Genomic DNA, 27,342 nt, shown 5'->3' on the forward strand with positions numbered 1-27,342 from the left:
GACGAGTACCGGGACTTCCTCCGTCGGTACGGGGGGCGTACATTGCCGTTGCCAGACGATGCCGGCTCTGTGGCGATTTCGGACCGCAGTGGTGCCCTGACTTATGTCAGTATCCGTGGTGCGCCCCTGGAATTCCCCGATGACCTCCTCCGGCGTTACTTCAGGTGGTTTGGTACTGTTGTCAGCGTGCGGATGAACATGCTCTCCTCGGGGCGGTATGCTGGGAGGCGTACAAACATTCGCACGTTGGGGATGCGCCTGCGGTCGGATATACCTTCTTCTGTCAGGCTTATGGGGTACTACGTCCGGGTGTATTATGCCCGGCAGCCTCGTACCTGTTTCCGGTGTGGCCTGTTGGGGCATCAGGCTGCCGGGTGCTCTGAGGCCCCTGCTGCTCCTGTCAACTTGTTCCGCGACGAGGATTTCCCGCCGCTCCCTCTGGAGGCAGTCTCTGGTGATGTTGGTGAGGAGGTGTGCGTCCCGTTTGCTGTTGCAGCTTCCCCGGCGGCGCCTGCCGTTCCTCCGGTTGTTGCCGTCCCTCCTCCGGTTCTTGAGGTACCGTCGGTTGGTCTGTCTGATCCTGTCGCTGTCCCAGCTGCTCCCGTGGGCCTTCCTGGAGCTCCCTGTGTGACGTCGCTGTCTTCTCCCTCGTCTTCTGATGCTGCGCCTGGCCCTGTGTCCATGACTCGGGTCCCGGATGTGCTTGGTGCTGGGGTGGCAGCGGAGCCTCCTGCTGTGTGTGGCCCGGTTCCCCCCTGTGGTAGAGGCTGCTGCCGTCCTGGCGTTGGTTCCTTCGGGTCGTGGTACCCGTGTTTCTGGGTCACTTACCGGCTCTGACGATAACCGGCCGGTGCCCAAACGTTCCCGGCGTTCTTCTTGTTCCTGGGCCGACGTTGGTGACTTCAGTGACTGCGGGGCTTCGGATGTTGACAGTGTGGATACGGATGCATCGATGTCTCCACGGTTTGTGGTGGCGGAGGTCCATGTGCCTGCCGGTGCTGGTGCCTGGGTCTTGGACGTGCCTTCGTCTCTTTCTCCACCGGGGGACTCTCCACAGTGGGGGGTGGTGGCTTCCGCTGCCAGGGATGGTGTGGACTCTGGTGCTGGGCGTGGCCTGGTGGTGACGTTATTGAAGGATGCGCGCCGTCCGGGTTCCCTCCTGTCGTCTGGTGGTGTGCCCGGGGCCGCGGGTACCCCTGTGGTGCGGGTGCGCGTTGGGGCCCTGGGGGACGTGTTGCCAGCGTCTGTGATGCCACCGGGTCACTGGTCGCAGATTGCCGAGTTACTGCTGTCTGACGGACCGGAGTGCTTTCGTGGGGGGCAAGTTCCCTTCCTGTGGGGGCGAGTGGCGACTTCTCGCCTCATGAGTACTACCATCTGGGTCCCCAGTTTGCAGGTGTTTGTTGCCCCGGTTTCGGATGTTATGGCGTCCTCGGTGGATGGACGAGACCCTTGGCAATGGGTTCTCTGGGAGGCGTTTAATGTAAGGTTCCCGCCGGCCAAGTTCCCGGGCAAGTATGTGCTCTGATTTCCTGTGCATTTGCTCTGACATGCTGTGTGCCCTTCTGGCTGTTTGTTTGCCCTGTTCTATTTTGTGCTTCTGCCTCTCCCTTTGTGCGTAGCTTTGCCATGTGGCATATTAGTTTCTAGTGCTTGGCGTCACTCGTTTCGCGTTTTGGCTTGGCATTTCGCCTTTCCTGGCTTTGCGATTCACCCTTCACTGGTACGCCGGGGCGCATCCGATCCCACGATCGTCGTCGCCCCTAACTCAACAACAACAACAACAACAGAGGCTACAGTTAAGGATTTGTGCACAGTAAACCCTCCCCGGCCAGGATACGAACCCATGACAAAGCGCTCGCAGAACGCCAGGCGAGTGTCTTACCACTACACGACGGAAACTGGTTATCTGATATATCCGGGATATTATCTGCATATTGCATGTAATATTATTAAATGGTGTCGGATTTTCCGACAGGTGGATAGGTTACACCGTCCTTCATCCAGTGGGCTGCGGTGAATAGGTTACACCATCCCCCATCCAGTGGGCAGTGGTGGATAGGTTACACCGTCCCCCATCCAGTGGGCAGCGGTGGATAGGTTACCCCTTACCTTGGTTGAGCGGCAGATGTTGATACTCAGACCGCGTGGGGCCTGGATGGTCTCTGTTTATCTCTGGATGCTGGTGGCGTTGCGCCTCTAATCAGTTCGTCTTACTGTGATGTTTACCGTCCAAGAAAACTCCTTCTGGATCCTCCTCTATGATCGGATGACCGTCTTGATCTAAATGTGTGCCATGTAACAGTGATTTCTTAAAACCCTCAAAGGTAGCTTGTAATATTGGTAGGAGAGACGCTGTGCACACCTTCAACCGTTGCTATATGCCATAACATTTCTTATAATTTCTTGTTCGTAGCGCTGGCAATAGAGGTACCGTCTCCCCGTCTTGTGGTCGGTGGTTCGCGGCTCTTAGTGCCCAAGTACATACAAAAATCAATGTTTAGTGTGGTTGACAACTAATATGATGTAGGCATGGATCACCTAATTCTGAAGAATTAAAATCACCTGAAGGGGATCACCTGATCCTAATCACCTGATCACCTGATCCTAGTCACCTAAAGGATCTGAAGAACCTTATAGGTAGAAAGAGAGCATGGTACAAAAGGATTAATAATGGGGAAGTCAGTTTAGAACAGGAATTCTAAACATGGATCACCATGGCATGGATCACCTAATTCTGAAGAATTAGAATCACCTGAAGGGGGTCACCTGATCCTAATCACCTGTTTACCTGATCCTAGTCACCTAAAGGATCTGAAGAACCTTATAGGTAGAAAGAGAGCATGGTACAAAAGGATTAAGAATGGGGAAGTCAGTTTAGAACAGGAATTCGTACAACTGGTTAGAAATGTTAAAAAAGAGGTAAGGAAAGCCAAAAGAAACTATGAAGTTCGCATAGCAGGGCAAGCAAAGACAAATCCTAATGTTTTTTTTTCATTTATAACGAACAATGATTAGGGATATTGGTCCATTAAATGATAGGTCCATTAAAAACTGAGACAGGTCAGATATCGGATAATGACAAAGAGATGAGAAGTATTTTTAATATAAATATTTTTATTCAGTTCTATTTACTAAAGAGGAACTTAACACTATGCCTTCAGCCAAACAAGTTTATGTGTGGGGTGGGGACGAGGACAAGTAGACTAGTTTAGCAGTTACCAGGGAGGATGTCATTACACAAATAGTAAAACTCATACCGAACAAATTTTCAGGGCCGGATGAAGTGTTTGCCAGGGTGCTTAAAGAATGCAAAGAGGAGCTTTGTAAGCCACTGTCTACCTTATTTAATAAATCAATAGAGTCAGGCAGAGTGCCTGAGTCATGGAAGGTTCCTAATGTGGTACCAATTTTAAAGAAAGGAGATAGATCACTTGCGTCAAGCTATCGGCCAATTAGCCTATTGGCCGATAATAGGCTAATTGGCCAATAGGCAGCGTTCATGACAGGTGGCAGCTTTGAAACTATCAGCTTTGAAATCTTTGAAACCTCTTTACCAATTGCTTTGACATTTTGACAACGTTGCATTCGAATAGGTGCGTGTTTTCATATAACTACTATATATATGCCTCACCTATGACAGGAAAAAACATGTTTTTTTTTAAATAGTGCCATCTGTTGGACTTAACAGCAACACACGCTGTAATCTCCAAAAGTTTTTTACCAATTTCTTTGAAATTTTTACACAATGTTCCATTCGAATATATGCATATTTTTTGTATACCTACTATATAGATGCCACACATGTGACAGGTAAAAAATGATTCTTTTTGAAAAACAGCACCATCTGTTGCACGTATGAGCAACACACTCTGTACTAAATATGTTATGATTCCATTTCAATGTTTCCGATTGCATTGATAAAGTGAACTTTAATAGATTTTTATTTATTGTTATTATTATTTAAATTATTTTGTGTGACATTGCGTTGGAATTGAGCTGTGCTGCTTACCATACCGTTCATTTCGTGAGTAGGAGTATAGATGCCACACCTGTGACAGACAAGACCATGCATTTTATGAAAAACAGCGCCATCTGTTGTATATAAGAGCAACACACGCTATACTAAATACGTTGCAATTAATTTTCAATGTTTCCGATTGCATTGATAAATTGAATTTTCATAAATTTAAATTTATTTTCATTTTTATTTAATTATTTTATGTGACATTGCATTGGAATTGAACTGTGTTGTTAGGTATACCGTTCATTTCGTGAGTATAACTATACATGCCACACGTGTGACAGGTAAAACCATGTTTTTTCTTTTAAACACCACCATCTGTTGTACGTAGGAACAACACATGCTATACTAAATATGTTACAATTCCATTTCAATGCTTCCGATTGCACTGATAAATTTAATTTTCATAGATTTCAATTTATTTTCATTTTGATTTAATTGTTTTTTGTGACATTGCATTGGAATTAAGCTGAGTTGTTTACCATATGATTCATTTCATGATTATAAGTATAGATGCCACACCTGTGACAGGTAAAACTATGTTTTTTTTTTAAAATACAGCACCATCTGTTATACTTAGGAGTAACACACGCTATACTAAATATGTTACAATTCCATTTCAATGCTTCCGATTGCATTGATAAATTGAATTTCATAGATTTCTATTTATTTTCATATTGATTTAATTATTTTGAGTGATATTGCTTTGGAATTGAGCTGTGTTGTTTATCATACGATTCATTTCATTTGCATATGTATAGATTCCATACCTGTGACAGGTAAAACCATGCTTTAAAAAAAAAAACAGCTCCATCTGTTGCACATAAGAGCAACACATGTTGGACTAAATATGTTACTATTAGATTTCAATGTTTCTGATTGCCCTGATAAATTGAATTTTCATTGATTTCGATTTATTTTCATTTTGATTTAATTATTTTGTGCGACATTGCATTGGAATTGAGCAGTGTTGTTTACCATAATGTTCATTTTGTGAGTATAGTTTATTTTTTTATATATTTTTTTGTTTTTCATTTCGTTTTTTTTAACTGTTTCTATTTTTCAGTGATGGGAACATCAGATCATTTGATGTTCCCAATATTCTGATGGGAACAGCCGGAGTTCGGACGAAGGAGTAGGGAATGGTGGGGAGGACGAGGGGACGGGAGTGGAGGATGGTGGGGAGGACGAGGGGGATTGGGGAGGGGGTAATGTTGGGGAGGACGAGGGGACAGGAGAGGGAGTAATGGTGGGGGGGGACAAGGGGAGATTATCTTGAGATGATTTCGGAGCATAGTGTCCCCACGACCCGGGAGACACTAAGGAGGCCTCGACCAGGCCTCCACCCCCAGGAAGCAGCCCGTGACAGCTGACTAACTCCCAGGTAACTATTTACTGCTTTTTAACAGGCGCATCCGGGTAAAAGAAACTCTGCCCATTGTCTCTCGCTGGCGCCCGGGATCGAACCTGAGACCACAGGATCACGCATCCAGTGTTCTGTCCGCTCAGCCACCGGCTCCTCATTTCACAGGATAGTTAGTTATATATGGAATCAGGGGAAGAAAACACCAGCCTCAGTACAAAAGAAATCAACTCTGACTGTCATGCCTGGTTTGCAGTGTTGTTAGCCCTGTGGCCCTCAACCGTTCCTGATTCGAGAGATGACTTAGCTCTGGAATGACTTTTGTTGCCTGGTGTTGCACCTTCTCCAGAGCAGCAATGTCCTTCTGAAAATGAGGTCTCGATGTTTGGATACAGTAATCTAAGTGGGGCCACCCCAGAGATTTATAAAGTTGAACTATTTTTCCTTATAGTCAAAATTACGTTTGATTATCCCAAGAGTTTGGTTAGCTTTTCTGACTGCTGCACCCACCTGCTGTGCAACTTTTAAAGAGTGGTAGATCTTGACTCCATGGTCCCCTTCTTCCTCAATCTGCCGTAATGTAATGCTATTAATTTGGTGGTCGTGGCGTGTGTTGTTATGCCCCACATGTAAGGTCTTTCATTTGTCGATATTAAAATCATTTGTCAGTCTTCTGACCATTTGTGGAGTTCATGTAGATCTCTTTGTAAGGCTTTATTATCGTTATCATTTCCCACTTTACCATAAATCTATGTGTCATCTGCAAATTTGATGATGTGGTTTGTAATATTCTCATCTTTGTCATTAGATGTATGTGACCTTGTTCCTCAATGTTAATCTTGATCTGAAATTTTTCCTTGATAGGTGTAATAGATCCCATTAGCACCACCCCAGAAATAAATATATCTTTGATATTCCCAGAGTCAAAATAAATCTATGCAAATACTCCAAGCAAATAAAAGGCCACAGTCTATGGAACTCACTATGTAATGAATTTAAAAATTGTCCAGCCTATGCCTTATTCAAAAGTAAAACCAAAAAGTACCTAATATCATCCTCATAGTTTCCTACCTTGTGCTTCAAACTCACACTGTATCTTGTACTACCCACTTCCCCATTATTAGTACTAGTACAGGGCCATATATCTTCACCAGTATAATCACCTCTGTCTATTTATATTGTAGTTATTTGTTGATATAAAACCTTGCTACAATGTACCCTTTCATCTTACCTGATATGTCAGATTAAGGACCTGCCCGACACCCTATGCGTGTTAGTGGCTTTGCAAGAATGTAAAATACTGTACCAATCTTTTGTAATCTTACCAACTTATTGTACCTTTTTGTGAATAAATTATTATTGTTATTATTATTATTATTATAGTGTGTTTAGAGTACAAGACTTCTTTACCCCAACAATTAGAAGAGTGTGTTGAGAGTACAAGACTCCTAAATAGCTGGTTACCATTTCCATATATGGGAGCAGGATTGTAAGGCAGGATCTATTTTTTATAAAAAAATTGCTCTGATTGTACAATATTGTTCACTGAAAGATGGCGAATCGTTCCCTTCTTGAGCTTTCTCTCCATAAGCTTGCAGATGTGTAATGTCAAGCTGATCGGCCGGTTGTTTTCTGCTGAGCTCATTCTGCCTTTTTTTGTAAATTGGGGTTACACATTTCCAACCACGGGGGACTACCCCTTAGTTCTGAAATGTTGTGAAAATGAGTTTCAGTGGAAGGCATAGTTCAGCTCTTAGTTACTTACTGAATTTGAATAGAATTTCATCCACACCTGAGGCTTACATGCATACATGCTTGCATACATACATACTTACATACACATACATACATACATACATACATACATACATACATACATACATACATACATACATACATACATACATACATACATACATATCAGGCCGGTGGCTGAGAGGACAGCACGCTGGGCGCGTGCTCCTGTGCTCCCGGGTTCGATTCCCAGCGCCAGGGAGAAAGAATGGGCAGAGTTTCTATCACCCTGATGCTCCTGTTACATAGCAGTAAATAGGTACCTGGGAGCTAGTCAGCTGTCACGGGCTGTTTCCTGGTGTGTGTGTGGTGTGGGGAAAACATATTAGTTAGTAACAGTTGATTGATTGACAGTTGAGAGGCGGGCCGAAAGAGCAGAGCTCAACCCCCGCAAGCACAACTAGGGGAATACATACATACATTCATTCAAACGTACATGCATACACATGCTCAACCATATGGCCTGGACGTTAGAGTGACGGTCTCGCTTCATGCAGGTCGACGTTCAATCCCCAACCGTTCAAGTGGTTGGGCACCATTCCTTCCCCCCCATCCCATCCCAAATCCTTATCATGACCCCTTCCCAGTGCTATATAGTTAAAATGGCTTAGATAATATAGTGTGCATTAATATACATAGTTTCGATGATATAATAATAAAGTTCGGATAATATAATAATATATAGTGTGAGGTTCCAAGGGGTTGTCATAGCCAGGGGGTGGTAATGGGGGACGAGTTCCCATGACCTATAAAAAGCTCCTATATGGCATGCGTCTCAAATAGCCTCTGACAACCAACTCCAACTCCTGGCCTGCACGGGCGGCTTAGTCTTTATGTCCGGTGGAACTGCTTTTACTGACAGGAGAAGGGGGAAGGGCGTGCCTCTGGCGCCTTAAAACCCGCTGCTCCGGGTAGATGGGACTCGATAGCCTGGGAAGGCAGCCCATCTAGGGGAAGGAAAATCCTGATTTTAAACCTCCGCTGCCTTGCGGCCATACCCCTTTTTTGGGAGAGGCTTCAGGATTCAACCTCGAGAAAAAATCCGGAGTTGGAGCCCCTAAGGCAGTTCGTTGTTGACTTCGACCTCGTTCTGACAGCTCCAGCGACGGTGGTGGAACCATGTGTATTGGCATTGGCCTTTCCATTGGATAATTCGAGCAACGTGGAGAGGGGAAGAACTGCTGCATGGGTACAGCTTCTCCTCCATAACTACCTACCCAGGCTTTGCGCCCTGGAGAGATTGATAATCAGAGCTCAACTCCACAGTCTCAAGAGACTTAAGGATGCCTAGTAGTAGTAGGCATCCATCAGTCTCAGGAGACTATGGAGTTGCGCTCTGATTGTCGGTCTGGAGTGGCCTCACCAGGGCGCAAAGCCAGGGTAGGTTGATTCGGGGGAGAAGCTGTTACCCAGGCAGCAGGTCCCCCCTCTCCACGGCGCTGAAAGTCTCCAATGGAAAGGCATACGCCAATACGATTGGTTCCAGCGCTGTCGCAGGAACTGTGAGTTCCGGGGTTGACCTCGAAGGTGGTGAAGAAGGGCACAAGCGTATACATATTGTTATATTATTCACACCATATAGGATGCCTACTGCCTACTATATAGTGTGAATAATATAACAATATATAGTGTGGATAATATAGCAAAAAATAGTGTGGATAATATAATAATATAGTGTGGATAATATTACAATATATAATGTGAACTATATATTGCTATATTATCCACACTATATATTGTTATATTAAAATATATAGTGTGGATAATATACCAATATATATAGTGTGGATAATATAATTTAGTGGATAAATAATACTGCATAGTGTGGCTAATATAATATAATATGGACAATATAACAAAGTAGTGTGGAAAATATAGCAATATATAGCATGAATAATATAATATAGTGGATAATTAACACTGCATAGTGTGGATAATATGATATAGTGTGGATAATATAATATAGTGTGAATAATATAACAATATAGTGTGGATATCATAGCAACACAGTGTGAATAATATAATATAGTGTGGATAATATAACAATATAGTGAGGATATCATAACAACAGTGTGGGTAATATAATATAATGTGGATAATATAACAATATAGTGTGGATATGTTATATTACATATCCACACTATATCCTCTGTTATATTGCGGAACAATATAACAGAGGATATCGTCCCTCTGGCTTCGCTTTGTTGATGACATTTTTGCTTTATGGCCTCATGACCTTAGTCTTTTCCAGCCTTTGCTCTCCTCTCTTAACAATCTGGCTCCTTTCATCTATTTCAAAGTTGAGTGGGAATCTAATTCCCTCCTTCCTTTTCTTGATGTTCACGTTCACAACTCTGTGTCCGAGTTCTCTTTCTCTGTCTACCGTAAACCCATACATAGTGGCATTTACATTCACTTCTTTTCCTACCATCCTCCTTCTGTTAAGAGAAGTGTCCTCGTCTCTCTCTTCCTCCGCGCTCTACGCATCAGCGACCCTCAGTTTCTTGATTCTGAAATTGCCTTTATCTACAAATCATTCTCTCGCCTTGGTTACCCTTTGCATTTCATCAACTGTGCCTCCTCTCAAGCGAAACGAAATTTCTTTCATCCTAAACCTGCTTCCAACACTAGTAGCACTGTAATATGCCTTCCCTTCATATCTGAACTCAAAACTGTTACCAATATCTTTCGTCCTCTTGACATTAAACTCGCCTTTCGACAAACTAACACACTTTTCCCTTTCATAGTATATACACTGAAATGCTCTAATCTTTCTAACAAATGTGACCTAACATAAGCTTGCCCTTCCATTTATCTTTCTTTCTTTTTCCTTTTCATTCTCTCTTCTCTCTTTTTTCTGTTCATTGTCTTCCATGTTCCCTTGCTATCCTCTTCTTATTCCTATTACTATCTCCTTCTCATTAGGTGGTTAATAGGAGCTGCCTCGCATGGGCCAATAGGCCCTCTGCAGTTTATTTTCCTACTACTATCCCCTCTATTACACCTTTGCTCCTCACCCCTCTCTTGCCTATTTATTGCCTGTCTCTACTTCCTCATCACATAACAGCTTGATGGTTAAAAGCAACCTCAGAATACTGAGAAAAAAAAAATTGTACCACTTACGGGCTATTCATGCCCGTGCCACCTCTTGGGTGGCTTAATCTTTATCAATCAATTCCTCATCACAATCGACTTGAGGAATCGAAATCACAATCGTTTCGGTCCAGGACGGACCGAAACGTCGTCGTCCCTTCACCTTCTAGTGTGTGGTCTAGTCAACTTACTTTAGCCACGTTATTGTGACTCATCGCCTGCATAGTGTGGATATCATAACAACACAGTGTGAATAATATAATATAGTGTGAATAATATAGCAATATATTGAGGATATCATAACAACACAGTATGAATAATATAATATAGTGTGGATAATATAACAACAAAGTGAGGATATCATAACAACACAGTGTGGATAATATATCAATAAAGTGTGGATAATATATCAATAAAGTGTGGATAATATAACTAATGGTTAAATAGCAAAGAGCAGGACTCCCAATAAAGTATTGGGAAGTCTCTTTCTGAAGCCTGCAGTGCCTCCAGGGGGCCTCCTGCAGTGCCTCCAGGGGGCCTCCTGCAGTGCCTCCAGGGGGCCTCCTGCAGTGCCTCCAGGGGGCCTCCTGCAGTGCCTCCAGGGGGCCTCCTGCAGTGCCTCCAGGGGGCCTCCTGCAGTGCCTCCAGGGGGCCTCCTGCAGTGCCTCCAGGGGGCCTCCTGCAGTGCCTCCAGGGGGCCTTCTGCAGTGCCTCCAGGGGGCCTCCTGCAGTGCCTCCAGGGGGCCTTCTGCAGTGCCTCCAGGGGGCCTCCTGCAGTGCCTCCAGGGGGCCTCCTGCAGTGCCTCCAGGGGGCCTCCTGCAGTATCGTCTCCATCAAGCAGCTAGATATTATTGATGAATCGAGGCCTCATTAAATACGAAATACAGACTGTTAATGAACACAACAAAATATGTATTTCCGACACATCATGTCACTATGAGGCTACTGTTGAGCATCAAATATAGACAGAGCGATGTTAACAAGAATGTCCGCATCCTCCAAAGTGGTTGATATAAAGAGACGAGCCTTCACAGCCATCAGGCCCCACTTCCCACGAGCGTCCTCAAACTTCCTCTCAAGCAAGGCCAGAACTACAGCTGTGGTCCAAGCTCGCTCATCCTGACAATAAAAAAGTATTATATTAATTTTTGTTTAAGGAAGTGGTAGTGCTTCCTGGTAGTAGGTAGTGGTAGTGGGTAATTATCGAGAGAAGGCACCAAGCCGAGGAGACTGTAGGAGACAGGTGATCGCGGGGGACAAGTGACTATAAGGGACCGGTGACCGTGGGGGACAGTAGACCACAAGGGAAAGGTGACCGTGAAGGACAGGTGACCGCAGCGGACAGGTGACCACGGGGACAGGTGACCACGTGGGACAGATGACCATGGGAGGATAGTGAATACGGGGAACAGGTGACCACGAAGGACAGGTGACCACGAGGGACAGATGACCATGGGGGACAGGTGACCACGGGGGACAGAGACAACGGGGGACAGGTGACCATGAGGGACAGGTGACCACGAGGGACAGGTGACCACGAGGGACAGGTGACCATGGGTGGAAGATGACCACGGGGAACAGGTGCCCACGGGGGACAGTGACCACGGAGGACAGTGACCATGGAGGACAGTGACCACGGGAGACAGGTGACCACGGGGGACAGATGCCCACGGGGGACAGGTGACCATGGGGGACAGGTGACCACGGGGGACAGTGACCATGGAGGACAAAGACCATGGAGGACAGAGACCACGGGAGACAGGTGAACATGGGGGACAGTGACCACGGGGGACAGTGACCACGGGGGACAGTGACCACGAGGGACTGGTGACCACGGGGGACAGTGACCACGCAGGACAGGTGACCATGGGGGACAGGTGACCATGGGGGACAGGTGACCATGGGAGTCAGGTGACCACGGGGGTCAGGTGACCACGGGGGACAGGTGACAACGGGGGACAGGTGACCACGGAGGACAGGTGACCACGGGGGACAGGTGACCATAGGGGACAGTGACCACGGAGGAAAGGTGACCACTAGGGACAGGTGATCACGGGGTCAGGTGACTACGGGAAACAGGTGACCATAGGGGACAGGTGACCACGAGGGACAGGTGACCGTGGGGGACAGGTGACCACGAGGGACAGATGACCATAGGGGACAGGTGACAGTGACAACGGGGGACAGGTGACAATGAGGGACAGGTGACCACGAGGGACAGGTGACCATGGAAGGAAGGTGACCACAAGGACACGAGAACACGGGGGACAGGTGACCAAGGGGGACAGGTGACAACGTGGAACAGGTGACCATGGGGGGATAGTGAACACGGGGGACAGGTGATCACGAGGGACAGGTGACCGTGGGGAACAGGTGACCACGAGGGACAGATGACTATGTGAGACAGGTGACCACGGGGGACAGTGACCACGGCCATGGACAGGTGACCATGGGGGACAGGTCACCACGAGGGACAGGTGACCATGGGGGACAGGTGACCATGGGGAACAGGTGACCACGAGGGACAGGTGACCACGAGGGAAGGGTGACCACGGGTGACAGGTGAACACGAGGACACGTGACCACGGGGGACAGGAGACCACAGGGGAAAGTGACCACGGAGGACAGTGACCATGGAGGACAGTGACTATGGGGGCCAGGTGACCACGAGGGACAGGTGACCACAGGGGACAGGTGAACACGGGGGAGAGGTGACCATAGGGGACAGGTGACCACGGGGGACAGGTGACCACAGGGGACAGGTGACCACGGGGGACAGGTGGCCACGGGGGACAGGTGACCACGGGGGACAGGGAACCACGGGGGACAGGTGACCACGGGGGACAAGTGACTACCGAGGAGAGGTGATCTCGGGAGACAGGTGACCACGGGGGTCAGGTGACCTCGGGGGACAGGTGACAACGGGGGACAGGTGATCATGCGGGACAGTGACCACGGGGGACAGGTGACCACAGGGGACAGGTGACCACGGGGGTCAGGTGACCAAGGGAGACAGGTGACCATGGGGACAGGTGACCACGGGGGACTGGTGACCATGAAGGACAGGTGACCATAGGGACAAGTGAACACGAAGGAAAGGTGACCATAGGGGACAGTGATCACGGGGGACAGGTGAGCATAAGGGACAGGTGAACACGAAGGACAGGTGACCATGGGGGACAGTGATCACAGGGGACAGGTGACCATGGGGAACAGGTGACCACGAAGGACAGGTGACCACGGGGGACAGTAGACCACGGGGGACAGGAAACCAAGAGGGACAGTTGACCACGCGTGAAAGGTGACCACGAGGACACGTGACCACGGAGGACAGGGACCACGGGGGACAGGTGACCACGGGGGACAGGTGACCATGGGAGAGAGGTGACCATGGGGGACAGGTGACAACGGGGGACAGTGACCACGGAGGACAGTGACCATGGAGGACAGTGACCACGGGAGACAGGTGACCACGGGGGACAGGTGACCATGGGGGATAGGTAACCACAGGGGACAGAGACCACGGGGGGACATGTGACCATTAGGGACAGGTGACCACGAGGGACAGGTGACCTCGGGGGACAGGTGACCACGGCCGAAAGGTGACCACGAGGACACGTGACCACGGCTGAAAGGTGACCACGAGGACACGTGACCACGGGGACAGGCGACCACAGGGGACAGGTGATCACGGGAGACAGGTGACCATGGGGGACAGTTGACCACGGTGGATAGTGACCACGGAGAACAGTGACCATGGAGGACAGTGACCACGGGGAACAGGTGACCGTAGGGGACAGGTGACCACGGAGGACAGGTGACCACGGGGGACAGGCGACCACGGGGGAGATGTGACCACGGGGGAGAGGACCACGGGCGACAGGTGACCACGGGGGACAGGTGACCATAGGGGACAGTGACCACGGGGGATAGGTGACCACGGGGGACAGGTGATCACGAGGGACAGGTGATCACGAGGGACAGGTGACCACGAGGGACAGGTGACCACGGTGGACAGTGACCACGGGGGACAGGAGACCCCGAGGGAAAGGAGACCACGAGGGACAGGTGACCACAGGGGACAGGAGACCACAGAGGATAGGTGATGACGGTAGACAGGTGACCATGGGGGACCGGTGACCACGGGGACAGGTGACCACGGGGGCCAAGTGACCATAGGGGACAGTGACCACGAGGAACAGGTGACCACAGGGGACAGGTGACCACGAGGGACAGGTGACCACGGGAGACAGGTGACCATGGGGGACAGGTGACCACGGGGGACTGGTGACCATGTGGGACAGTGACCACGAGGGACAGGGGACCACGGGGAGCAGGTGAACACGAAGGACAGGAGACAACGGGGGATAGGTGACCATGGGGGACAGTGAACACGGGGGACCGGTGACCATGGGGGACATGTGACCATCAGCGACAGGTGACCATGAGGGACAGTGACCACGTGACCGAAGGGGGACAGGAGACCACGAGGGACAGGTGAGCACGAGGGACAGGTGGCCATGGGGGACAGTGACTACGGAGGACAGTGACCACAGGGGACAGGTGACCACGGGGGACTGTTACCACGGGGGACAGTGACCAGAGGGGACAGGTGACTACAGGGGACAGCTACCACGGAGGACAGATGACCACGGGGGACAGGTGACCACGGGAGACAGATGACCATGGGGGACAGTGACCACGAATACACGTGACCATGAGGGACAGTAACCACGAGGGACAGGCGACCACGGGGGACAGGTGACCACGGGAGACAGGAGACCATAGGGGACAGGTGACCACGGGGGACTGGTGGCCACAAGGGACAGTTGACCATGGGGGACAGTGACCATGGGGGACAAGTGAACACGAAGGACAGGAGACAACAGGGGACAGGTGACCATGGGGGACAGTGACCACGGGGAACAGGTGACCATGGAGGACAGGTGACCACGAGGGAGAGGTGACCACGGGGGACAGTGACCACGGGGGACAGGCGACCATGGGGGACAGTGACCACGAGGGGCAGGTGACCACAGGGGAGAGTGAGCACGGGGGACAGTGACCACGAGGGACAGGGGACCACGGGGAGCAGGTGAACACGAAGGACAGGAGACAACGGGGGATAGGTGACCATGGGGGACAGTGAACACGGGGGACCGGTGACCATGGGGGACATGTGACCATCAGCGACAGGTGACCATGAGGGACAGTGACCACGTGACCACGGGGGACAGATGACCACGGGGGACAGGTGACCACGGGAGACAGATGACCATGGGGGACAGTGACCACGAATACACGTGACCATGAGGGACAGTAACCACGAGGGACAGGCGACCACGGGGGACAGGTGACCACGGGAGACAGGAGACCATAGGGGACAGGTGACCACGGGGGACTGGTGGCCACAAGGGACAGTTGACCATGGGGGACAGTGACCATGGGGGACAAGTGAACACGAAGGACAGGAGACAACAGGGGACAGGTGACCATGGGGGACAGTGACCACGGGGAACAGGTGACCATGGAGGACAGGTGACCACGAGGGAGAGGTGACCACGGGGGACAGTGACCACGGGGGACAGGAGACCACGAGGGACAGGTGACCACGAGGGACAGGCGACCATGGGGGACAGTGACCACGAGGGGCAGGTGACCACAGGGGAGAGTGAGCACGGGGGACAGTGACCACGAGGGACAGGGGACCACGGGGAGCAGGTGAACACGAAGGACAGGAGACAACGGGGGATAGGTGACCATGGGGGACAGTGAACACGGGGGACCGGTGACCATGGGGGACATGTGACCATCAGCGACAGGTGACCATGAGGGACAGTGACCACGTGACCACGGGGGACAGGAGACCACGAGGGACAGGTGAGCACGAGGGACAGGTGGCCATGGGGGACAGTGACTACGGAGAACAGTGACCACAGGGGACAGGTGACCACGGGGGACTGTTACCACGGGGGACAGTGACCAGAGGGGACAGGTGACTACAGGGGACAGCTACCACGGAGGACAGATGACCACGGGGGACAGGTGACCACGGGAGACAGGTGACCACGGGGGATAGGTGACCATGGGGGACAGGTGTCCACGGGGGACAGATGACCATGGGGGACAGTGACCACGAATACACGTGACCATGAGGGACAGTAACCACGAGGGACAGGCGACCAAAGGGGGACAGGTGACCACGGGAGACAGGAGACCATAGGGGATAGGTGACCACGGGGGACTGGTGGCCACAAGGGACAGTTGACCATGGGGGACAGTGACCATGGGAGACAGGTGAACACGAAGGACAGGAGACAACAGGGGACAGGTGACCATGGGGGACAGTGACCACGGGGAACAGGTGACCATGGGGGACAGGTGACCACGAGGGAGAGGTGACCACGGGGGACAGTGACCACGGGGGACAGGAGACCACGAGGGACAGGTGACCACGAGGGACAGGCGACCATGGGGGACAGTGACCACGAGGGGCAGGTGACCACAGGGGAGAGTGAGCACGGGGGACAGTGACCACGAGGGACAGGTGACCATGGGGGACAGGTTACCGTGGGGGACAGTTACCACAGGGGAGAAAGACCACGGGAGACAGTGACCACGAGGGACAGGTGACCACAGGGGACAAGTGAACACGAAAGACAGGAGACAGCGGGGAACATGTGACCACGGGGGACAGTGACCACGTGGGACAGGTGACCAGGGGGGACAGGTGACCACGAGAGACAGGTGACCACGGAGGACAGTGAACACAGGGGAAAGGAGACCACTAGGGACAGGTGACAACGAAGGACAGGTGACCATGTGGGACAGTGACCACGAGGGACAGGTGACCACGGGGTACAGTGACCACGAGGGACAGGTGACAATGGGGGAACAGGAGACCATCGGGGGCAGTTACCACAGGGAACAGTGACCACGAATGACAGGTGACCACGGTGGACAGATGACCATGGCTGACAGGTGACCACGGAGGACACGTGACCACAGGGGACAGTGACCACGGGGGACAGGTGACCACGATGGACAGGTGAACACGAGGGACAGGTGACCACGATTTACAGGTGACTGTAGAGGACAGGTGACCACGATTTACAGGTGACTGTAGGGGACAGGTGACCACGGGGGACAGTGACCATGGGGGGATAGTAAACACGGGGAACAGGGTGACCACGAGGAACAGATGACCATAGGAAACAGGTGACCACGGGGGACAGTGACCACGGGGGACAGTGACCATGAGTGAAAGGTGACCACGAGGGACAGGTGACCACGGGGGACAGGTGACAATGGCGGACAGCTGACCACAGAGGACAGGTGACCACGGGGGACAGTGACCACGGAGGACAGGTGACCACGAGGGACAGGTGACCGTAAGAGACAGTGACCACAGAAGAAAGGTGACCACGATGGACAGGTGAACACGAGGGACAGGTGACCACGATTTACAGGTGACTGTGGGGGACAGGTGACCACGGGGGACAGTGACCATGGGGGACAGTTACCACGGGGGACAGGTGACCACGAGGGACAGATGACCAAGAGGTATAGGTGACCGTGGGGGACAGGTGGCTTTGGGGGACAGGTGACCGTGAGGGTCAGTGACCACGGGGGACAGGTGATCATGAGGGACAGTGACCATGGGGGATAGTTGACCACGAGGGATAGGTGACCACGGGGGTCAGGTGACCACGGGGAACAGTGACCACGGGGGACATGTGACCACGATGGACAGGTGACCATGGGGGGATAGTGAACACGGGTTAACGGGCGACCTGGAGGGACAAGTGACCGTGGGGGACAGTGACCAAGGGGGACAGTGACCACAGGGGACAGGTGACCACAGGGGACAGTTACCACGGAGGACAGATGACCACGGGGGACAGTGACCACAGGGGACTGGTGATCACGGGGGACAGTTACTACGGGGGACAGGTGACCATGAAGGAGAGGTGTCCACGGGGGACAGGTGACAACGGGAGACAGGTGACCATGGGATACAGGTGACCACGGGGAACAGTGACCAAGGAGGACATTGACCATGAAGGACAGTGACCACAGGGGACAGGTGACTACGGGGGACAGGTGACTACGGGGGACAGGAGACCGTAGGGGACAGGTGACCATGGGGTACAGGTGACCACAGGGGACAGGTGACCACGGAGGACAGGTGACTACCGGGGACAGGTGACCACAGGAGACAGGTGACTACGGGGGACAGGTGACCACGGGGGACAGTGACCACGGAGGACATTGACCATGAAGGACAGTGACCACGGTGGAAAGGTGACCACGAGGGACAGGTGACCATGAGGGACAGGTGACCACGAGGGACAGGTGACCTCGGGGGACAGGTGACCACGAGGGACAGGTGACCTCGGGGGACAGGTGACCACGGGTGAAAGGTGACCACGAGGACACGTGACCACGAGGGACAGGTGACTACATGGGGCAGTGACCACGAGGGACAGGGGACCAAGGGAGCAGGTGAACACGAAGGACAGGAGACAACGGGGGACAGGTGACCATGGGGGACAATGACCACGGAGGACCGGTGACCATGGGGGACAGTGATCACGGGGGACAGGTGACCATGGGGAACAGGTGACCACGAAGGACAGGTGACCACGGGGGACAGTAGACCACGGGGGACAGGAAACCAAGAGGAACAGTTGACCACGCGTGAAAGGTGACCACGAGGACACGTAACCACGGAGGACAGGGACCACGGGGGACAGGTGACCACGGGGGACAGGTGACCATGGGAGAGAGGTGACCATGGGGGACAGGTGACAACGGGGAACAGTGACCACGGAGGACAGTGACCATGGAGGACAGTGACCACGGGAGACAGGTGACCACGGGGGACAGGTGACCATGGGGGATAGGTAACCACAGGGGACAGAGACCACGGGGGGACATGTGACCATTAGGGACAGGTGACCACGAGGGACAGGTGACCTCGGGGGACAGGTGACCATGGCTGAAAGGTGACCACGAGGAAACGTGACCACGGCTGAAAGGTGACGACAAGGACACGTGACAACGGGGGACAGGTGACCACAGGGGACAGGTGATCACGGGAGACAGGTGACCATGGGGGACAGTTGACCACGGTGGATAGTGACCACGGAGAACAGTGACCATGGAGGACAGTGACCACGGGGAACAGGTGACCGTAGGGGACAGGTGACCACGGAGGACAGGTGACCACGGGGGACAGGTGACCACGGGGGAGAGGTGACCACGGGGGAGAGGTGACCACGGGCGACAGGTGACCACGGGGGACAGGTGACCATAGGGGACAGTGACCACGGGGGATAGGTGACCACGGGGGACAGGTGACCACGAGGGACAGGTGATCACGAGGGACAGGTGACCACGGTGGACAGTGACCACAGGGGAAAGGAGACCACGAGGGACAGGTGACCACAGGGGACAGGAGACCACAGAGGATAGGTGATGACGGTAGACAGGTGACCATGGGGGACCGGTGACCACGGGGACAGGTGACCACGGGGGCCAAGTGACCATAGGGGACAGTGACCACGAGGAACAGGTGACCACGGGAGACAGGTGACCATGGGGGACAGGTGACCACGGGGGACTGGTGACCATGTGGGACAGTGACCACGAGGGACAGGGGACCACGGGGAGCAGGTGAACACGAAGGACAGGAGACAACGGGGGATAGGTGACCATGGGGGACAGTGAACACGGGGGACCGGTGACCATGGGGGACATGTGACCATCAGCGACAGGTGACCAAGAGGGACAGTGACCACGGGGGACAGGAGACCACGAGGGACAGGTGAGCACGAGGGACAGGTGGCCATGGGGGACAGTGACTACGGAGGACAGTGACCACAGGGGACAGGTGACCACGGGGGACTGTTACCACGGGGGACAGTGACCAGAGGGGACAGGTGACTACAGGGGACAGCTACCACGGAGGACAGATGACCACGGGGGACAGGTGACCACGGGAGACAGGTGACCACGGGGGGCAGGTGACCATGGGGGACAGGTGTCCACTGGGGACAGATGACCATGGGGGACAGTGACCACGAATACACGTGACCATGAGGGACAGTAACCACGAGGGACAGGCGACCACGGGGGACAGGTGACCACGGGAGACAGGAGACCATAGGGAACAGGTGACCACGGGGGACTGGTGGCCACAAGGGACAGTTGACCATGGGGGACAGTGACCATGGGGGACAGGTGAACACGAAGGACAGGAGACAACAGGGGACAGGTGACCATGGGGGACAGTGACCACGGGGAACAGGTGACCATGGGGGACAGGTGACCACGAGGGAGAGGTGACCACGGGGGACAGTGACCACGGGGGACAGGAGACCACGAGGGACAGGTGACCACGAGGGACAGGTGACCATGGGGGACAGTGACCACGAGGGGCAGGTGACCACAGGGGAGAGTGAGCACGGGGGACAGTGACCACGAGGGACAGGTGACCATGAGGGACAGGTGACCGTGGGGGACAGTTACCACAGGGGAGAAAGACCACGGGAGACAGTGACCACGAGGGACAGGTGACCACAGGGGACAAGTGACCACGAGGGACAGGTGACAATGGGGGAACAGGAGACCATCGGGGGCAGTTACCACAGGGAACAGTGACCACGAATGACAGGTGAACACGGTGGACAGATGACCATGGCTGACAGGTGACCACGGATGACACGTGACCACGGGGGACAGTGACCACGGGGGACAGTGACCATGAGTGAAAGGTGACCACGAGGGACAGCTCGACCACGGGGGACAGGTGACAATGGCGGACAGGTGACCACAGAGGACAGGTGACCACGGGGGACAGTGACCACGATGGACAGGTGAACACGAGGGACAGGTGACCACGATTTACAGGTGACTGTGGGGGACAGGTGACCACGGGGGACAGTGACCATGGGGGACAGTTACCACGGGGGACAGGTGACTACGAGGGGCAGATGACCAAGAGGTACAGGTGACCGTGGGGGACAGGTGGCTTTGGGGGACAGGTGACCGTGAGGGTCAGTGGCCACGGGGGACAGGTGATCATGAGGGACAGTGACCATGGGGGACAGGTGACCACGAGGGATAGGTGACCACGGGGGTCAGGTGACCACGGGGAACAGTGAACACGGGGGACATGTGACCACGATGGACAGGTGACCATGGGGGGATAGTGAACACGGGTTAACGGGCGACCTCGAGGGACAAGTGACCGTGGGGGACAGTGACCAAGGGGGACAGTGACCACAGGGGACAGGTGACCACAGGGGACAGTTACCACGGAGGACAGATGACCACGGGGGACAGTGACCACAGGGGACAGGTGACAACGGGAGACAGGTGACCATGGGATACAGGTGACCACGGAGGACAGTGACCACGGAGGACATTGACCATGAAGGACAGTGACCACAGGGGACAGGTGACTACGGGGGACAGGTGACTACGGGGGACAGGAGACCGTAGGGGACAGGTGACCATGGGGAACAGGTGACCACAGGGGACAGGTGACCACGGAGGACAGGTGACTACCGGGGACAGGTGACCACAGGAGACAGGTGACTACGGGGGACAGGTGACCACGGGGGACAGTGACCACGGAGGACATTGACCATGACGGACAGTGACCACGGTGGAAAGGTGACCACGAGGGACAGGTGACCATGTGGGACAGGTGACCACGAGGGACAGGTGACCTCGGGGGACAGGTGACCACGAGGGACAGGTGATCTCGGGGGACAGGTGACCACGGGTGAAAGGTGACCACGAGGACACTTGACCACGGGGGACAGGTGACCACATGGGGCAGTGACCACGAGGGACAGGGGACCAAGGGAGCAGGTGAACACGAAGGACAGGAGACAACGGGGGACAGGTGACCATGGGGGACAATGGCCACGGAGGACCGGTGACCATGGGGGACATGTGACGATGAGGGACAGGTGACCATGAGGGACAGTGACTACGGAGGACAGTGACTACGGGGGACATGTGACTATGAGGGACAGGTGACCACGATGGACAGGTGACCATGGGAGGATAGTGAACACGGGTAACAGGGCGACCACGAGGGACAGGTGACCGTGGGGGACAGTGACCAAGGGGGACAGTGACCACAGGGGACAGGTGACCACGGCGGGTTGTTACCATGGGGGACAGTGACCAGAGGGGACAGGTGACCAAAGGGAACAGGTGACTACGGGGGACAGGAGACCGTAGGGGACAGGTGACCACAGGGGACACGTGACCACGGGGGACAGGTGACCACGGAGGACAGGTGACTACCGGAGACAGGTGACCACGGGAGACAGGTGACCACGGGGGACAGGTGACCACGGGGGACAGTGACCACGGACGATATTGACCATGAAGGACAGTGACCACGGTGGAAAGGTGACCACGGGGGACAAGTGAACACGAAAGATTGGAGACAACGGGGAACATGTGACCACGGGGGACAGTGACCACGTGGGACAGGTGACCAGGGGGGACAGGTGCCCACGAGAGAAAGGTGACCACAGAGGACAGTGAACACAGGGGAAAGGAGACCACGAGGGACAGGTGACCACGAAGGACAGGTGACCATGGGGGACAGTGACCACGAGGGACAGGTGACCACGGGGACAGTGACCACGGGGGACAGTGACCAAGAGGGACAGGTGACCATGGGGGACAGGTGACCATCGGGGGCAGTTACCACGGGAACAGTGACCACGAATGACAGGTGACCACGGGGGACAGGTGACTATGGCAGACAGGTGACCACGGAGGACACGTGACCACAGAGGACAATGACCACGGAGGACAGGTGAACACGATGGACAGGTGACCGTAAGAGACAGTGACCACAGGGAATAGGTGACCACGATGGACAGGTAAACACGAGGGACAGGTGACCACGATGTACAGGAGACCGTCAGGGACAGGTGACAGTAGGGGACAGTGACCACAGGGGACTGGTGACCACGAGGGACAGGTGACCACGGGGGAAAGGTGACCACGAGGGACAGGTGACCATGGGGGACAGGTGACCACGAGGGACAGGTGACCTCGGGGGACCGGTGACACCGGGTGAAAGGTGACCACGAGGACACGTGACCACGGGGGACAGGTGACCACATGGGGCAGTGACCACGGAGGACAATGACCATGGAGGACAGTGACCACGGTGGACAGGTGACCACGGGGGAGAGGTGATCACGGGAGACCGGTGACCATGGGGGACAGTTGACCACGGTGGATAGTGACCACGGAGAACAGTGACCATGGAGGACAGTGAAAACGGGGAACAGGTGACCGTAGGGGACAGTTGACCATTGGGGACAGGTGACCATGGAGGACAGGCGACCACGGGGGACAGGTGACCACGAGGGACAGGTGACCACGAGGGACAGGTGACCACGGGGGAGAGGTAACCACAGGGGAGAGGTGACCACGGGGGACAGGTGACCACGGGGGACAGGTGACCATAGGGGACAGTGACCACGGGGGACAGGTAACCACGGAGGACAGGTGACCACGAAAGACAGGTGACCACGGTGGACAGTGACCACGGAGGACAGGAGACTACGAGGGATAGGTGACCCCAGGGGTCAGGAGACCAGAGAGGATAGGTGATGACGGTAGACAGGTGACCATGGGGGGCAGGTGACCACGATAGCCAAGTGACCATGGGGGACAGTGACCACGAGGGACAGGTGACCACAGGGGAGAGGTGACCACGGGGGACAGGTGACCACGGGGGACTGGTGATCATGTGGGAAAGTGACCACGAGGGACAGGGGACCAAGGGAGCAGGTGAACACGAAGGACAGGAGACAACGGGGGACAGGTGACCATGGGGGACAGTGACCACGGAGGACCGGTGACCATGGGGGACATGTGACGATGAGGGACAGGTGACCATGATGGACAGTGACCACGTGACCACGGGGGACAGGAGACCACGAGGGACAGGTGAGCACGAGGGACAGGTGGCCATGGGGGACTGTGACTACGGAGGACAGTGACCACAGGGGACAGGGGACCACGGGGGACTGTTACCACGGGGGACAGTGACCAGAGGGGACAGGTGACTATAGGGGACAGCTACCACGGAGGACAGATGACCACGGGGGACAGGTGACCACGGGAGACAGGTGACCACGGGGAACAGTGACCACGGGGGACATGTCACTATGAGGGACAGGTGACCACGATGGACAGGTGACCATGGGGGGATAGTGAACACGGGTAACAGGGCGACCACGAGGGACAGGTGACCGTGGGGGACAGTGACCAAGGGGGACAGTGACCACAAGGGACAGGTGACCACGGGGGACAGTGACCAGAGGGGACAGGTGACAACAGGGGACAGTTACCACGGAGGACAGATGACCACGGGGGACAGTGACCACAGGGGACTGGTGATCACGGGGGACAGTTACCACGGGGGACAGGTGACCACGGAGGAGAGGTGTCCACGGGGGGACAGGTGACAACGGGAGACAGGTGACCATGGGATACAGGTGACCACGGAGGACATTGACCATGAAGGACAGTGACCACAGGGGACAGGTGACTACTGGGGACAGGAGACCGTAGGGGACAGGTGACCATGGGGAACAGGTGACCACAGGGGACAGGTGACCACGGGGGACAGGTGACCACGGAGGACAGGTGGCTACCGGGGACAGGTGACCACAGGAGACAGGTGACTACGGGGGACAGGTGACCACGGGGGACAGTGACCACGGAGGACATTGACCATGAAGGACAGTGACCACGGTGGAAAGGTGACCACGAGGGACAGGTGACCATGGGGGACAGGTGACCACGAGGGACAGGTGACCTTATTACTAACCATACTAAATATTGTATTAAGTAAAATTAACAAATCGTAGAATTCTCATGTACTAATAATTCATCTGTGCATTAGGCTAGAATTCTCACGTCACCTGACGCCAGTATTGCGTCAGATTTCTTTACAGTAAAACACATTATATTCAATTTGTGTGAGAATTAAATACGATTCTCCATAATTAAAGCATTCTGTATGACAACTGATTGCAGACGAATTGTTCTCTAACTAAAAGCCGAATAGAGCGTTAGAATCATAGCGTCTACCTCGCGATAGAGTTAACGTCATCAATGAATGCCATTGGGAGACATTAATTCCTCTCCCTTATATTTTTACTATTCTTAAATCGGTAAATAATAATATTTCGTTCCTCTAAATAATAAACCCGTCCAGTCTTTAAAGTTTCAAGCGCGAATGCGAGAAATATTAATGTTCGTGACAATAATTTGTGTTATGAACGTCGACTCGGCGTGGGTTGGAGGGACGCCATCCCCTTCAGTCGGTACGCGGACACGTGCAGAGCTGAAAGGAAGCAAACTTGCGCTCACCGTACTCATAAGAATACGCCATTGTCCAGCAAATAGGACAGGTGTTATCCACCACAGATGAAAGCCGCCACTGTGAGGCGTGAACGACCTTGCAGATAATATCTTCAACTAGTGCTGGTGTTAAATGAGGGACCCCTAGACTTGGTTCCTGACGACACGTGATCAGCCAGCGTGAAACGCATCAATCCAGGATAGGTTCACCGGAGCCTGGGATGCGAAATTACGGCAATCTTAATACTTATACAGTGCCCACAGCTAAGTACCCTTTATTTGATGCATCATTTACAGGTTTAATAATAGCGGGGTGATTGTTCGTCACGCGGCGAGATAACACCTAATAACAGGTGATTAGAATTCCATCTGTAGATATCAATAATCTTGAATATGAATTGAGTAGTTAAATCAATTGCTACTGGTAGTCATTTATCTTGCAGCTCGAGAGACGAATTCCTCATGCTGTCTTCTCCATGTTAACCGTGCCATTCGTCAGTGTACCAGACTTGGAGATTAAGAGGACTTCCGTGGTTATCTAAAGGAATCTACTACAAGCTAAAGCTTATTTCTTTTTATCCATTTTCTGCAATTTGATACATTCAGAATGTTTAATATTAATGTGTGATTTACTGTAACTCATTACTATGCTCATATTCATGTTCTTCTTTATATGAATAATATTATATTCAGCATTATTTATAGGATTAGATTATTATTAATTGAATTAGTGAACGAACCACACTGATTCCTGGACGTACTGAACTCCAGCAATAACCCCCCAATGTAGGCGTTTGAGGTTTGTTTCTTTAATAATACAGCCCATTAATTATTCTTATGATCATACTTTCTAGTCATATCCATAGTCACTGGTTTTCTCTAGAATTTTATCTAATGATCTGAAATTCTCAGTTTCCCTCTTTACTTTAAAAGCGGGTGGTCCTTCGTAATTTAATTTACTACTATAATTATTAATTAATCGGAATCAAGCCCAAATATCCCACATTATGGTCCTTATCGAACCGGATAGGCATTAAATTTATAATTAAAATATTAATCATTAATAACTAATCCTTGTGTGATAGAAGCTAGACTAACTATTTAATTAATTGTGTCAACTAACAGTGTAACATCAGTTAGCCTAGATCACACTAACAGCTACCTTATACATAGCTTTAGTGGGTCATAGCCAATTACCCACAACATTTAGACCTACACTTCATACTGAAGTAGAACTCTTAGGTCACCAAGAGCAACAGCTCATAACCTTATATTAATCACTAACACCAATTAAGTGTTAACCATTTAGGCTATACCAATGTTTCAATATATGGCTGTCAGCAGACTGTCCATTATAGCCTGAATCCATGTTAAAATTACTGATTCACTCAAGTCAGTGGATCATTAACATTTAGGGATCCAGTATACTCATATAAATTACTGATCTCATACTAGTTAATCATTACTAACCCTGATAATATTTTATTCCACCATTAGGAGTACATTCAGGAGTTAGATAATATTTACGGCAGTAGATTACTTGCCAAACACAATTAATTCCTTTGTGTTCATTTAATTTCTTATACACATAATTACACAAGTGTATATAAACAATAAAATACAAAAAAACCAAAAACACAGCACAAT

The 27,342-nt window shown here is 52.4% G+C and overlaps 1 protein-coding gene across 4 annotated transcripts in view; it reads right to left on the reverse strand.

Moving 5' to 3' along the window:
- Positions 1-11,002: 11,002 nt before the first annotated feature.
- The window catches only part of LOC123755764 (von Willebrand factor A domain-containing protein 5A-like), a 273,896-nt gene continuing 257,556 nt past the window's right edge, over positions 11,003-27,342 (reverse strand). For all 4 annotated transcript variants that reach the window (XM_069305549.1, XM_045738530.2, XM_069305547.1 and 1 more), the window contains one exon: positions 11,003-11,394. In XM_069305549.1, the coding sequence (XP_069161650.1) occupies positions 11,218-11,394 (177 nt within the window). In that variant the 3' untranslated portion in view covers positions 11,003-11,217. The remainder of the gene's footprint in view (positions 11,395-27,342) is intronic.

The sequence above is a fragment of the Procambarus clarkii genome, chromosome 55 (genome assembly GCF_040958095.1).
Source record: "Procambarus clarkii isolate CNS0578487 chromosome 55, FALCON_Pclarkii_2.0, whole genome shotgun sequence".
NCBI classification, from domain to species: Eukaryota; Metazoa; Arthropoda; class Malacostraca; order Decapoda; family Cambaridae; genus Procambarus; species Procambarus clarkii.